The 15,105-nt window shown below is 57.2% G+C and overlaps 1 protein-coding gene across 3 annotated transcripts in view; it reads left to right on the top strand.

The window, feature by feature from the left end:
- The window catches only part of ADAP1 (ArfGAP with dual PH domains 1), a 46,898-nt gene that overhangs the window by 12,525 nt on the left and 19,268 nt on the right, over positions 1-15,105 (top strand). For all 3 annotated transcript variants that reach the window (XM_065923649.1, XM_065923651.1, XM_065923650.1), the window contains exon 2: positions 11,959-12,089. In XM_065923649.1, the coding sequence (XP_065779721.1) occupies positions 11,959-12,089 (131 nt within the window). The remainder of the gene's footprint in view (positions 1-11,958; positions 12,090-15,105) is intronic.

The raw sequence follows: 15,105 nt of genomic DNA, 5'->3' as shown, positions 1-15,105 counted from the left end.
GTGTAAACACAGTGATTCGATGCTTGTGCATACTGAGAAACGGTCACCACAAGAAGTCTAGTTAGCATCCCTCATGCAGGGTTTCTTCTTGTGACGAGAACTTTTAAGATCTGCTCTCTTAGCACCTTCCGGGTGTCTGCCTGCTGCAGTGCTGGCGGCTGCAGTCCCATGCTGTGCGTTTGCCCGCGGGCCTCGTTGATTCTGTAACTGGAAGCTTGTACTTTTTGACCCCTCTTCACACAGCCCCACCTCTGAGAACTTGTTCTCTCTCTGTGAGCGTGGGGTTTGGGGTTTGGTTTTTTAGATTGCACATGTTAATACAGCATTTGTCTTCCTCTCTCTGGTTTATTTCACTCAGCGTGATGCCCTCGGGATCCATCCACGTGGTCAGAAATGGCAGGGTCTCCTTTTTGATGGCTGAATAGTATCCATTTGTGTCACCTCTTTATCCAGCCGTCCGTATCTTAGCTGTGGTAGGGCTGCTGTAGTAAACATGGGCATACAGACATCTTTATGAATTCATTTTCGTTTCCCTCAATAAAATATCTAGAAGTGAAATTACTAGATTGTATGGAAGTCCTATTTTTAATTTTTTGAGGAACCTGCGTTCTGTTTTCTATCTGCAATGTCACCCAAATGTATCCTTGTGTCCACTGCCACCCTTGGCTTGTTATTTCCTGTCTTTTTCTTGCTGGCTCTGCTCATGGGTGAGCTGATGCCTCACTGTGGATTTGATCTGCATTTCCCTGGTGGTTAGTGGTATGAGCACCTCTCCACACACCACGCCATCTGAATGTCTTCTTTGGAACAATGTCTCCTCAGAGGCTGTGCCCAGTTTTTAATTGAAGTGTTGAGTCTCTTGTTGTTGGCTTGCTATCACATGAGTTCTTTGTGTATTTGGATGTGTTTAGACCCACTGTCAGGCGCGTGATTTACGGATATTTTCTCCCGTGGGTCGCCTGCCTGTTTGGTTGACGGTCTTGCTGTGCAGTCTTTAGTCCCACTGGTTTATTTCTGCTGCCTTCGCTTTTGGTGTCAGGCCCCCAGACTCATCGCCAGGACTGACGTCAGGGAGCTTGCTGCCCGCGTTCCCCTGGTTCTGTGGCTCTGGGCCTTGCGCTCGAGTCTTCAGTCCGTTCTGAGTTGACTTTTGTAAGAGAGTGGCCCTGGTTTTGCACATGGATGCCCAGTTTTCCTGTTTATTGAAAACACCGTCCTATTTCCATTGTAGTCTTGGTTCCTTCGTTGTAGATTAATTGACCGCAGAGGTGCGGGCTTATTTCTAAGCTCTCTGTTCTATTCCATTGATGTGTATGTCTGTCTTTATGCTAATACTATACTTTTTTATGTACTCTCTTGATTCCTATAGCTTTGTAACGTAGTTTGAAATCAGGAACTATGACGCCTGCAGCGTTGTTCCTCTTTCTCAAGTTCGCCCTGGCTGTTTGGACTTCAAGGTTCACAGAAACGTTAGGATGGTTTGTTCTGTGGTGCTGCTGGGATCTTGACAGGGATTTCTGTGTTGCCTGCTCTGACACCGAGGACGGCTTTGGGGGTGCGGACGCTTTAACAGTGTTAATTCTTCCAGTGCGTGAGCACGGTGTGCAGTCCCATCCGCCTGTGTCTTCAGCATCTTGTAGTTTTCAGTACGCGTGTCTTTCTCCTCCTTGCCTAAAGGTATTCCTATTTATTTTATTCTTTTTGACGCAGTTGTAAATGTGTTGTTAGCTTTCTTTCTCTCTCTGATGTTTTTATTCTTTTTGTTTTGTTTTTGGCTGTGCTGGGTGTTGTTGCTGCCTGGGCTTTTCTCTGGCTGTGGCGAGCAGGGGCGCCTCTCCAGTTGCGGCGTGCAGGCGTCTCTTGCTGCAGAGCGCGGGCTCCGGGGCACTTGGGCTTCAGCGGCTGTGACTCCCCGGCTCCAGAGCACAGGCTCGGTGGCTGTGGCGCTCGCTCCTGCATGGCTTGTGGGATCTCCCCGGGTCAGGGGTTTAACTTGGGTCTCCCGTGTTGGCAGGTGGATTCTTTACCACTGAGCCACCAAGGAAGCCTCCATCGTTTGTGTCTGTGGGTTCTTTTTAGTGTAAAGAAACACAATAAATTGTTGTATTTTGATTTGTATCCTGCAACTTTACTGAACTCATGTTCTAACAGTCTCTCCATGGAGTCTTAGTTTTCCATATATTATATATTGTCATCTGCAAACAATGACAGTTTTACTTTTTCCTTTCTTGTTTGGATGCCATTTATTTCTTTTTCTTGCCCGTTTGCTGTGGCTGAGATTTCCAATACTTTGTTGAATAACAGCGGGAAGACTGGGCACCCTTATATTGTTCCTGGTCTTAGAGGAAAAGCTTTCAGCTTTTCACTGTTGAATGTGATGTCAGCTCAAGGCTTGTCATTTGCGGCCTTTGTTATGTTGAGGTGCACTCCCTCTATGCTTTTATCGTAAATGGATGTTGGATCTTGTCAAATGCATTTTCACATCTGTTGAGATGATCGTGAGTTTTTCTCTTCACTTGGTGCATGGCACTGATTCTTCTGCTTCCCTAGCTCAGTTGGTAAAGAATCTGCCTGCAGTGCAGGAGACAGAGGTGACTCGTGTTTGATTCCCGGGTCAGGAAGATCCCCTGGAGGAGGAAATGGCTAACCCGCTCCAGTATTCTTGCCTGGGAAATCCCATGGACAGAGGAGCCTGGTGGGCTACAGTCCGTGGGGTCGCAAAGAGTCAGACACGACTCAGCGACTAACCCACCACCATTGATTGATTTGGGAATATTGAACTGTCCTTGCATCCCTTGTGAGAGTTAGACCATAAAGAAAGCTGAGCACCGAAGAATTGATGCTTTTGAACTGTGGTGTTGGAGAAGACTCTTGAGAGGCCCTTGGACTGCAAGGAGATCCAACCAGTCCATCCTAAAGGAGATGAGTCCTGGGTGTTCATTGGAAGGACTGATGCTGAAGCTGAAACTTCAATCCTTTGGTCACCTCATGTGAAGAGCTGACTCACTGGATAAGACCCTGATGCTGGGAAAGGTTGAAGGCAGGAGGAGAAGGGGATGACAGAAAATGAGATGGTTGGATGGCATCACCAACTCAAAGGACATGAGTCTGAGCAAGCTTTGGGAGTTGGTGATGGACAGGGAAGCCTGGCATGCTGCAGTCCACGGGATGGCAAAGAGTCAGACACGACTGAGTCACTGAACTGAACTGAACTTGCATCCCTAGAATAAATCTCAACTGATGATGGTATATGATCCTTCTAATGCATTGTTGAATTTAGTTAGATTAAAATTTGTTGAGGATTTTGTATCAGGGATATTGGCCTGTGATTTCCTTTTTGTGTATCTTTATACAGAAAACCAGGTATCTTTATCTGATTTTGGTGTCAGGGTAATGCTGGCCTTGTTCAGTGAGTTTCAAAGTGTTCCCTCCTGTTTCTGGAAGAGTTTGAGAAGGACTGTTGTTAACTGTTTTTAGGTGTTTGGTAGAATTCACCAGTGAGGCCATCTGGGTTGCTGGGAGGCTTTTGATTACCCACTCAGTCTCCTCACTAGTCACTGGCCTGTCCAGATTTCTGCTTCTTCATGATTCAGTCTTGGCAGGTTGCATGTTTCTAGGAAATAATCAGTTTCTTCCAAGTTGTCCAATTTCTTGATTTCTAGTTTCATATCACCATGGTTAGAAAAGACACTTGGTGTGATTTCAGCCTTCTCAAATTAGCCTTGTTTTCTGGCCTAACGTATGATTTATCCTGGGGAATGCCCGTGTGCACTTGGGGAGGATGTGTGCTCAGTGTGGCTTCTGGACGGAATTTCCTACGTGTGTCCACAGCCTCATGTGTTGTCCAAAGCCAGAGTTTCCTGATTGGTTTTCTGTGTGGATAATCTAACCGCTGAGGAACATGGGTTTTAACAGCCCCTCCTCTTACTGTATCACTATCTCTTTCTCCATTTACGTCTGTTAACATTTGCTCTACATTTTGGGGTGTTCCTATATTGGGCACCTCAGTTCAGTTCAGTTGCTCAGTCATGTCTGACTCTTTGCGACCCCATGGACTGCAGCATGCCAGGCTTCCCTGTCCCTCACCAACTCCTGAAGCTTGCTGAAACTCATGTCCATCGAGTCGGTGATGCCATCCAACCACCTCCTTTGGGTGCCTAAATATTTACAGCGTCTTGTTGGGTTGACCTCTTTATCATTGTGTAACGTCCTTCTTTGTCTCTTACTGCAATACTTGTCTCAAAGTCTTTTTTTCCTGAGTATTTTTCCCTAAGAATAGCTATCCCAGCTTTCTTTTGATTTCCATTTCCTTCCATTTTACGGTCAAATCACATTCCATTGTATGGATGGACTATTTTCCTTACCCATTCTTCCATCGATGGACACTTAGGTTGCTTCCGCATTTCAGCTGTCGTGGACGATGCTGCTGTGAACGTGGGTGAACAAACATCTCAAGAGTCTGCTTTCAGTTCTTCTGGATGTGTGCTCAGAAGTGGACTTGCTGGGTCACATGGCTAATTCTCTCTTTACTCTTTTGAGTAATCGTGTGCCACTTTCCAGAGTGGCTGCGCCGTTCTCTCCCTCACCAGCAGTGCACACGGGTGTGACTCTCCCCAGCCTCACCGTCTCTGGTTTGGTTTGGGGGGGAGCAGTCACCCTCGTGGGTGTGAGGTGCTATCTCACGGTGGTCCTGATTTGCATTTTCTTAATCATGCATCATGACTGGCCATTTATATATCTTCTTTGGAGAAATTTCTTTTTAAATCCTTTGCCCACTTCGAAATTGGATTTTTTTTTTTTGTTGTTGTTGTTGTTGAATTTTGGGAGTCCTTTTCTTATCAGATATATGATTTGCAAATGTTTTCTATGTTTCTGTGGTTTGCCTTTTTGCTTGGTAGATAGTATATTTTGATGCACAAAGTTTAAAATATTTTCATGAGGGAATTCCTTGCCAGTGGTTAGGACTGCGTGCTCTCACTGCTGAGGGCCGGGGTCCAGTCCCTAGTCAGGGAACTAAGATTCCACAAAGCCGCGTGGCATGACCAAAAAAAAGTTTTTATTAATTTTCATGAAATCTAGTTTGCTTGTTTTTTTTCGTTTCTTGCCTTTGCCCTTTGGTTTCCTATCCAAGAAAGCATTTTCAAATCCAGTGTCATGAAGGTGTCATCCCGTGTTTTATTCTCAGAGTTTTATTGTCTTAGGTCTCACATTTAGGTGCTTGATCTGTTTTGAGTTGATTTTTGCGTGTGGTGTGAGTCAGGATCCAGCTCTATTCTGCATGTGAAGCCAACATCCCAGCACTGCTTCTTTTTTTTTTTTTGCAGCACTGTTTCTTGAGCAATTTTTCCCATTGATCTTGGCACCTTTGCCAAAAAGTAATTTGACCGTAAATGTGAGGGTTTATTTCTGGACTCTCTGTTCTATTCTTTTGGTCTCTGCCTATTTTTATGCCAATATATTTTGATTATGTTTTGATTACTGTAACTTTGGAGGTCCCTTCAGATTGCATAGGAATTTTAGGATGGGTTTTTCTATTTCTGCAAAAAAATATTTTTGGAATTTTGATAAGTATTGCCTTGACTTTTTAGATCATTTTGGGTAATGATGGCATTTTAACAATATGAAATTTCCACTCCATGGACATGTGATGTGTTTCCTTTTATTTATTTCTTCTTTAAATTCTTTCAGGTATCTTACATTGTACAAGTCTTTCTCTTCCCTGGTTAAGAAAATTCTTAAGTACCTTATTCTTTTTGATGCTAATGTAAATGACATTGCTTTTGTGGTTTCCTTTTAAAATTGTTATATGTATATACATATATAGCGTGTATGTGTATATACATGTGTATATATAAATTCAGTTGATTTTTTGCGTATTAACTTTGAACGCTGCTACATTGCTTAATTCATCTACTGGTTTCATTAGCTTTTTAGTGGAGTCTTTATATGTTTCTACATATAAGATCATTTCGCTGGCAAATGAGATAGTTCTACTTTTGCTTCTTCCTTCCTAGTTTGGATGACTCTCACTTCTTGCCTGACTCCTCGGGCGGGAGCTCCCAGTCTGCTGAACACGAGTGGTGCCCTTCCCACTCTGTTTTCTGCGTGTCTCGTGTGTTTGTGGAACACTGGCCGTTTGAATCTAATCACATGGCGCCTCTGGGGTGGGTAACCACTGCTGTGCTCAGAGCTGAAGCTGAGCAGCACCAACGCCGTTGATGCCAGGCCGCCCCTTGAAGCTGTGAGGCTTCCGCAGGCTCCGGCGCTCCGGACAGTTCTGTCGTCCCGTTCTGCCAGCGCCGTGGTTCTCCAGGTGGAGAGACTCTGGGTGCTCCCTGCCCCACCAGCTTCCCGGAATCTTGTCCAGGATGGGCCCTCCACCCCGTCTGTCCAGGATAGCGTGTAGGCCCGGAGGTGGCCAGCAGGGTGCCAGCCTCACCTGGCCCACGGCAGCCCCACCCAGAGCCGGGGGCCGGCTGGGGCTGACCTTGGATCCGCCCCAGAGCGGGCGCTGCCCGGCCCCATGTGTGAGTGTTGGGGTGCCTTGCCCTGCGCCTCACTTGAGCTCTGTGCTCTGGTGTGGGTGGCAGGTGGCCCCGTGCAGAGGCCAGGCGGGTCACGAGCGCGGCGGCCCCCCCCTCCCGGAGGGCAGGGCAGATGCTGGCCGCTGGAATCTGGAGGATGAGCTTTTGGGCTGTTGGAGCCGCTGCCCGCCTGGCCGTGTTGAGGCCGCTGCAGGGACCTGGGGATGATGGGGGAGCTCGGGGTCACCTCAGCTGAGGGCCAGCCTGGGGTGGGTTTAGTGGGGAGCAGCCTGAGCCGCGTTGGGGGTCCCGGGGGAAGGGAGCTGGAGGACACGGTGAGCCCCGGGCATTCCTTGTGGGGACCCAGCCAGCAGAGCATTCGCGAGGCCTTGGGGAGGGGCACCCCGCTGTTACCAAGGGGCAACTCGGGGTCACCAGTTGGTGGGACCCGGTGTGGGAGCCCCGTGGAGGGAGCAGGGCCCTCACCTGCTGTGACCAGGACCCCAGAGGCGGCGGCGCTGGAGGCGTTCCTGTTGGGGGGGGCAGCTCTGATGGAGGGGCCGCATGCCCCTACCTGCCTGCCCGCGCGGCCCCGGGTTAACCGGCATGCCTCTTTGGGCTGGGCTTCCCCTGCCCATGGGCGCCCTGGCACAGGCCTTGGTGCGTGAGAGTGGGCAGCATTGGGCAACGGGGGCCGTGGAGCCTTGGCCAGGCGGCGGTCAGAACGGGTCCCCCGGGTGGGGGTGAGCGGCCTCAGTGACAGGAGCGAGTGGGTGCAGCCGGGCTGGGGGCGCTCACTGGGGGAGGCTGTTGCTGGGCTATGACCTGGGCACAGGTGGGTAACCGTGGCTGCCAGGGTCCCCCGGTCACGGGGGCGCGGCTCCTCCCACAGCGGCAACCCGCCGGGCCCCCGCGAGCCTCGCTTGTTGCAGAGGGAAGCGGAAAGCCCATCTGTCCAGTGCCGGGACGCAGGCTCGGGGGTGACGGCGGGGCGGCAGGTTGAGGCCGGAGGCCGTTGAAGAGCGAGGGGTGTGGGGGGACTGTCAAAGCCTGGAAACACTTGGAAGTCTGAGGAGCTGGGTGTGGGCAGAAGGGCGGGAGCGGCTGCAGGAAGAGGGGCAGCCGTCCGGGCCCTGGGGACATGGCAGGACGGGACTGCTGTGGAGAGGCCCAGAGCTCACGGAGGTTCCAGAGCAGGGACGCCAGGGGTGGGGGCGGCCGAAGCGGCCGAGGCTGCATCCCCGTTCGCTTTCCTTCACCTTCGCTGCGGTGAGATTCACGCGAGGCAGAGCTGATCGTGGAAAGGGAAGACTTCCCGGCCTTTAGGACGTTCCCTGGTTGCGTGACCACTGCCTCTGTCGAGCTCAGATCTTGGGCTTTAGAGCCACAAGGCCAGATGGGAAGCCGGAGGCCTGGCGGGGTGTGCGTGTGGCCTCGGGGGCTGTGGGCAGGGGACCCAGGGCAGTGCCCGGTCCGGGAGGGCTGGGCTTGGTGCCAGGGAGGCCAGGGTCTCAGAGGGCATCCGGGGAGCGGCGGAGGGGCGACTGGGAGGTGAGGGGCCCTTGGGCCTGAGAGGGGCTCTGACCGCTGGGTCTGCCCACTGGTGGGGGCAATCCTAGAACTGGAGAGATGGACCCGAGAGAGAAGGGAGCAGGGGCCGGGCGGGGAGGCCACTCCAGGCCCGGGTCCACTGCTTGCCTCTCTGGGGACTGGGCAGGAGGAGAGGCGAAGGTGTGGCCACAGACAGGCGCTGAACGCTTGCTGTGTGCAGTGCCATCTTTAGTGACGGAGCACTGCCTGCCCCCCAGAGCTCGGGCTCCAGCGGGAGGTGAGGGTGGACCCTCAGCGGCTCAGCAGGGGGAGCCTGTGATGGGCGTGGGCAGTGCACCCCCGAAGCCAGCGCCTGCCCCCTGCCTTGGTGCCCCTTGGGCCACCCAGCTGTCCCCTCAAGAGCTCAGCCCTCCCTGCTGCAGCCCGTGGCCTTGCCGGGGCAGAGGACCTGGAGCTGGGCCACGGGCTTTGGCGACCCTGAGTCCCTCTGCGGCGTCCCCCGCATACCTGCTCCCCCTGCCTCAGCCCCAGGACGTGTCTCACCTGCCCCAGGAAGAGCCAGGGGCCTGAGTCACGCAGAGTGTCCAGGAGAAGGCAAGGCAGGCGGGGCAGCTGGGGGCAGGAAGGCGGGGTGCAGGGCAGAGTCTGCCTGACCACGGGCCTGGCCACCCCCGTGCAGGAGCCTGGAGAAGCGCGGGCCAGCCCCAACGTTTGCGAGGCCCGGGAGGGGTGCGGGGGGCTCAGGCCCGGCCCTGCTCCCACCCCTCTGCCTCAGGGCCCTGAACTTCGCCCACCCTCGCTGTGCCCTTGGCCAGAGCTGCTGACCCACGGCTTCTGCTGGGGACACAAGGTCTTGGCGGCTGAGTCCAGGCCGTCGGGAAGGGGGTCCCCGCGTCCTGGGTGCACAGAGGGGCAGGGTGGGGCGTGCCCCCAGAGCAGAGCCTGGGCCGAGGGTGGGGTCCTCTGCTTGGGCCTGAGGGCCTGGTGCCGGGGCGCCCGACCGGCTCTCCCGCCCTGTGCCTCCACCCTGGAGGCACGCTCAGAGTGTGAGGCTCTTGCACGGACGTTCACACCCCAGCCCCGGCGCCGTCTCCTGGTGCTGGCGTGGGCGCATGGCCGCCCCGGAAGCCGAAGGTCACCCCTCCCACGACCGCCCCCACCCCCTGCCCGGGCTTTTGGCCGCAGGGTGGACGTCGAGCCCCCCAGAAGGCTGTGCTGAGAGGCTGCTTCCAGGAGGAGGGAGGGGCTGGCGAGTGACTTGCTGATCTGCTGAAGCGCAGACGCCCAGACGGGCCGGAAGTGGTCATCAGTTACGCCCAGCGGGGCTGCACGGTGCCGGCTCACCTGGACGGCCGCACACCCGCTCGTCTCCACTTCCTGCTCTGGTGGCTTCAGGGGGCTGGGCCAGTCCCTCTCCTGACCCCCGAGGCCTTGGTCTGCTGTTCAGAGTCACCCCCAGAATCCTCCCCGCAGGGTCTGAACCTTCCTCCAGTCACCTGACTGGGCGTCTTCCGGGCCCCCAGGGATGCGCTGCGCCCCGCCTGAGGGTTTGAAGCCTCTGCAGGGAGTGGGCACACAGGCGCGCACCCGGCCGGCGGGCAGCTCCAGCGCCCGTGCTGTGGGCAGGCGGGGCGGCCGGTGCCTCTCTGCCCAGAGGTGGGGCACGTGGAGGGGGCACTCCCGCAGGCAGACCGTGTGCTCCACAAGCTGCAGTGTGGAGACTTCTGGCTGAGACACCCCTGCCTCCAACTCACTCAAAACCATCTCCCGGCCCCGGCACCGCCGGGGGACCCCAGGCAGGAGGGGGGCAGGAAGGACGGGCTTCCTCACGGCCTGGGCACTGGGCGGGGGCCCCTGTGGACGGTGGCCGGTGTACCCTCCGGCACCCACCCGCTCTGAATCAGGAAGGTGGTTCTGGGAGACCCGGGCCAGCCGCCCGCTGCTGCGTGACCCCAGGGACCCTCCCTGGGCTTTGATGCAGCCGCAGCGGGAGGCGGGGCCGAAGCCCGGCAACGTGGCCAGCGAGGGTGAGCAGGCCGCGGACCCCAGGACCCCAGCGGCTGGTACTGCGTCCCGAGCGGGTGTGGGGGTCCCGGGGAGGCTGGAACGCGCCTGCAGCTGCTCCTCCAGGCCCAGCTGCCCGACGCCCGTCCGTGAGGACGCAGGAGCCGCCAGCCCTTCAGGCCCGACCTTCCTGCTTCTCTCTCCGTTGGGACGGGGCTGGGGTTTTCGACACACAAACAGCACTTTCTCGGGTGTGATCTGCAGAGGGTAAAGGGAGCCCTTTTGAGTGTGAAAAAGTGGCCACCATCACCCCGAGAGGCTCTGTGGCGGGTGTGATGGAGCCGTGGGACCGTGAGCTCTCCTGGGCCGGGTCCCGGAGGGAGGCCAGGCAGGCGCTCGGGCGAGGGAGCCGTGGCCCTCACCCGCCCCCGCCCCGCGCACATGGGCTCCCCACGAGGTCCCCGGTGCATGTCGTCCACCTGCACGTGCCCGCGGACCTGTTGGCCTCCCCTCCCACTGTCCTCATTCCCTGCGGGGGCCGCGCTTTGGCATGGAGGATGCGCTCCTGGACCCAGGGTGGGGGCACGCTGGCCGTGCGGGCTGGACCCGGCGATGCTCGCGGAGAGCTCTGAGGCCCCAGGGGTGTTGGGGGGCGCGTCACTTCCTGCAGATGGTCCCACGAGCCGGTGGAGAGTGGTGGTGGGTGGGGCTCTTCTGTCCAGGAGCCCCGGCTCTGGAGGTCATCTGGGGGTCCCTGACTAGCAGTGTTCCCTCCCACCGCCCCCCGGGAGGCTCAGAGCCAGGGTTCGTGGTGTTCTTCTCCCTCCCCAAGCCCGCTGTGTCTGCGCCAGGGGTCCCCACACGCCCGGGGGCCCGGGAGCTCGGAAGCCTGGTTCTGTCTGTGGGCAGGCTCTTGCCGCCAGAGCGCCTTTCCAGGTCGTGGTGGGGACCGCGGGGTCGGGCCTGTCCCTGTCCCCCCAGCAATTGCCGGGGCCCAGCGGGTGGTCACGGAGGCCTGGGGGGCACAGGGGCCGTGCCTGGGGCACCACCCTCTGGCTGGAGAAGTCCCCGGGGTTCCACCCGGAGAACTGACGTGATGTCTGTGGGCCCCGCAGGCAGAGGTGCAGCTGGGGGATGTGGGCAGCGGACAGGAAGCTGGGGGTGGACGGCGGGTGTGGGGAGGATGGGGCCCCCGCTCATGGCCTTCTGAGCTGGCTGAGGCCTCAGGTCCGGGCCGCCCCCACACCGGCTCTGCTTGGGACCCGCCGACGTGTTGTGGGGAGGTCAGGGCCGGGCTCCCGGTGGCCTCAGAGAGCCAGACCCTGTCCCCAGGCCAGACATTCTCCCCCCAACCCGTTGCCCCAGCTGCAGCAGGAGCCCCTTCCCACAGCCACCCACCCTGTCAGTGGCCAGAGGCCCTTATTAGGGGTCGGGGCTCAGCCATGCCCTCAGCCCCCCAGCCCCCAGCGGAGAGTCTGCAGAGGCCGGGTTGAGGGCCCTCGTGGAGACACGGCCGTCTTCCTCCCGCACCTTGTCTGTTCCGTGTTCCGCCCAGGCTCCCAGCTTCCAGTCTCTCCCCTGAGGCCCTCGGGGCAGCTAGCGTGACGGGGGGTTTCTAGGATGACAGGGGGCTGGTCCTTTGTGGGGGTGGCTGGGATGACGGAGGGTCCCTGGGACGACGTGGGGCTGCTCTTTTGTGGGGGCGGCCAGGACCCCTGCTTGGGGCCCTCAGACCCGTTCTCCTCCCATCGCTCCAATGAGGAAACAAAGCCCAGGAAGGAGGGTGGGCGTGCAGACCTTGGCGGTGGTCCCGTGCCCCCGTCCCAGGGGAGACCCTGGGGGTCTGCCGGCCCCCCTGACGTCTGGCCTTGTCTTGCAGATCCTGACTGGGCCTCGTACACCCTGGGGGTGTTCATCTGTCTGAGCTGCTCTGGGATTCACCGGAACATCCCCCATGTCAGCAAGGTGAAGTCCGTGCGGCTGGACAGCTGGGAGGATGTCCAAGTGGAGGTACGGCCGGGCTGGGTGCCGGGTGGGGGGGCCTGCCCGCTGCCACGGTGGCCTCAGACCCAGCCCGCGGCTCGGCCCACGCAGGCCCCTGGTGCCTGCTGCCCTGCCTCCTTCCTGGGGCGTCCTGGTGCCCAGGGAACCCGCACGGGTGTCTTGTTGTCAGGGTTTCATGGGTAACTTAGGTAGAGTCGTAGAAGGTGACAGATGTCAAGGCCTTCACCTGCCGTCCGCCCACCGAGTCCTGGGCCCACTCCGCCTCCATGCCAACTCAGAGTCCGCATGTACCCTAGCGAGGCCGCTGCGTATGTGGACACACACCACGTGACTGGAAGCACCCTCGCCCCAGGGCCGGGCAGCAGGGCGAGGCTGCCTCGACCCAAGCCAGCAGCGCGTGCACCTTGTGAGCAGGGAGGGACAGGGAGGCCGGGCTGGGTTGGGGGTGAGGGGGCTCAGCCCCTTCTGCTGTCTGCTCGTCTGCTCCCATCGTGACCTCGAGGGGCTGGCAGGGCTGGACCTGTAGCATGCCGGACCCCCGCCTGGGGGCCCGGTGGGTATGGACGGGGATGCTGGACCCCGCCCTGAGTCCTCGGCCGGCGGGCACGAGCCAGGCCGGCTCCTGGGAGGCCCGGGGTGTGGAGAGCTGGGCGCAGGGCCCCTCGTCCGTGCTTCGTTTTTGTCACGTGTTTCCCTGAAGTTCGTATTTTTCTGTAGCACATGCTTGAAAGCAGCTTTATTGAAATGTGACTCACAAGTTGTATAACTCGCTCTTTTAAGTGCACCTCAGCGGTGTTTGGCACACTCGCCGGGTCCTGCAGATGTCCCCATCGTCAGCTTTAGGACATTCCCCTCACTTCAGATGGAACCCGGCCCTCCGCGCCACCCCAGCACCGGGCCTGAGCCCCCGCACATGTGCTTCTCCCCTTATGAGGCCGGGGACGCCCCCGCGCGACTGGGCCAGGGTCATGTCTGCGTGCACGGCTCTGGGGGCGCGGGGGCCCTGCTGAGGCTCGCTGTCCTCCCAGGGTCGGGGCGGGGGGTCCTTCCCAGACGACCCCTGGGCCAGTGGACTGCCCCGTGCACTCATGGTCCCGCTGGGCAGCAAGGCGGCCTCCGTTCCTGGAGGGGAAGTTGGAAGGCTCTGACTGTAACTTGAAGGATTCTGCCCGGCTTCCCCTCGAGGCCACGCCCACTGGCCTCTGCCTGGCCCCCTCGCTACTGCAGGCCCTTCCCTCCCGTCTCCCCTTCTCTCCTGGCCCTCCGCCGCCTCGGGGACTGTGGCAGAACCGGGTGTGACCTCTGGGGCCCTGGGCCGAGCTGCTTGCTTTCTTTTGTGGGGGTTTCACAGAGGTGGCTTCACGGCCCTCAGAAACAATAGGTGGGGGTGTGTCTCGGAGGTTGTCCTGACTTTGCTCGTGGCGGTTTTCACGGTGGAGACTTTCAGATTTTGAAGTGATCAAGTTTATCAGCCTTGCCTTTTGTGGTTTCAGGGTTTACGGCACACCGAGATAGGCCTGCCTTACCCTCGATTATTTTTACTCAGAGCGGCTTGACTTCTGTCGTTCACACACCGCACCCCTCAGCCTTCTAGAGTCTACAGTTTGGTGGTTTTCGTGAATTCTCAGGGCTGTGTGACCATCGCCATGATCTAATTTGAGAATGTTTTCATATCCTCAAATGAGCCCGCACCCACAGGGGCCCTCCCCAGCCCCCTGCCCCGGGCCCTGCAGAGAGAGGACCCGCCTGCCCTCTGCGGGGGGGGGGGGTCTGTCCTCGACGCTGCGTGTCGGTGGCCTCACACGTGTGGGCCCAGGCCTCCCCCTACTCTCGCTGAGCCTCGGTTTCCAGACTCATCCCTGCTGTCAGGGTGTCAGCACTTCTTGTCACGGCCGAGCTCACATGGTCCTGTGGGTGGACCACAGCTTGTCCACGTTCACCGGCTGCACACCTGGGTCGTCTCGTTTTCCCAGGCCTTCGGAACAGCGGGCTTCAGAGCAGTTCCATGCCCTCAGCTCTCTGGGAGGGCGCGGCGCTGCCTGACGTCTGAGGGCCGGCTGGCTTTGCCCACCACAGTGGCCTGGCCCGCCGGCAGCAGGCGCGGACTGCAGCCCCTCCTCAGCCCTCCTGCGGGGCGTGCGGGGCGTCTCCTGGTGGTGTCGGCCCCGTCTCCCCAGTGCTGAGTGACGCTGATCACTGCTCCATGTGCTTCCTGGCCATTTGCGTATCTTCTTTGGGGCAATGTTCATTCAGATCCTTTGCCCACTTTAAAAATGGGTTGTCTTTTTATTACTGAGTTAGGAGATTTTATTAGTAAGAGCACTTTATACATTCTGGACACAAATCCCTTATCAGATTCAGTATTTGCAAGTAATTCTTCTCATTCTGTGGGTTGTATTTTAACTTTCTTTTTGAAATGATATTTTTAAAATGAAAACGTATGGTTTATATTTTTAAGGAGCTATTTATGTAATTTTTTGAAATATTGAGGGGTGATTCATATAAAATCCATTTTAAAGTGAACAAAGTGGTACATATATATGCTGGAATATTATTTGGCCATAAAATAGAATAAAATAACGCCATTTACAGCTACATCGATGAACCTAGAGATTATCCTACCAAGCAAAGTAAGTCAGACAAAGACAGAATACCGTATGACACCACTTACTTGCGGAATCTAAAACATGACACAGATGAATCTATCTACAAAACTCACGGACGCAGAGAACAGACTTGGGGTCGCCCAGAGGGGGTGGAGTGGGGAAGGCGGGGGAGTCCCGGGGCAACCCGTGCAGACTAGCACCTGTGGGATGGATGAACAGGTCCCGCCATCCAGCCCGGGGGCTCTGTTCAGCACCAGGAGAGCGAGGTGCATAGAGCCGAGGCCCCCCTTACCTCACATCAGAAGTCAACGCAGTGCCGTAAGTCAACTGCACTGCAGTAAAATAAATGCTTAAAAAGTGAATAATCCAGAGGCAGGGGCGTGCAGTGGGGAAAGGAGAGCCTCTTCTGTGAAAGG

This window comes from Muntiacus reevesi, chromosome 2 (assembly GCF_963930625.1).
Source record: "Muntiacus reevesi chromosome 2, mMunRee1.1, whole genome shotgun sequence".
Taxonomy (NCBI): domain Eukaryota; kingdom Metazoa; phylum Chordata; class Mammalia; order Artiodactyla; family Cervidae; genus Muntiacus; species Muntiacus reevesi.
The sequence above is the reverse complement of the archived record's forward strand: the minus strand, read 5'-3'. Positions and strand labels throughout refer to the sequence as shown.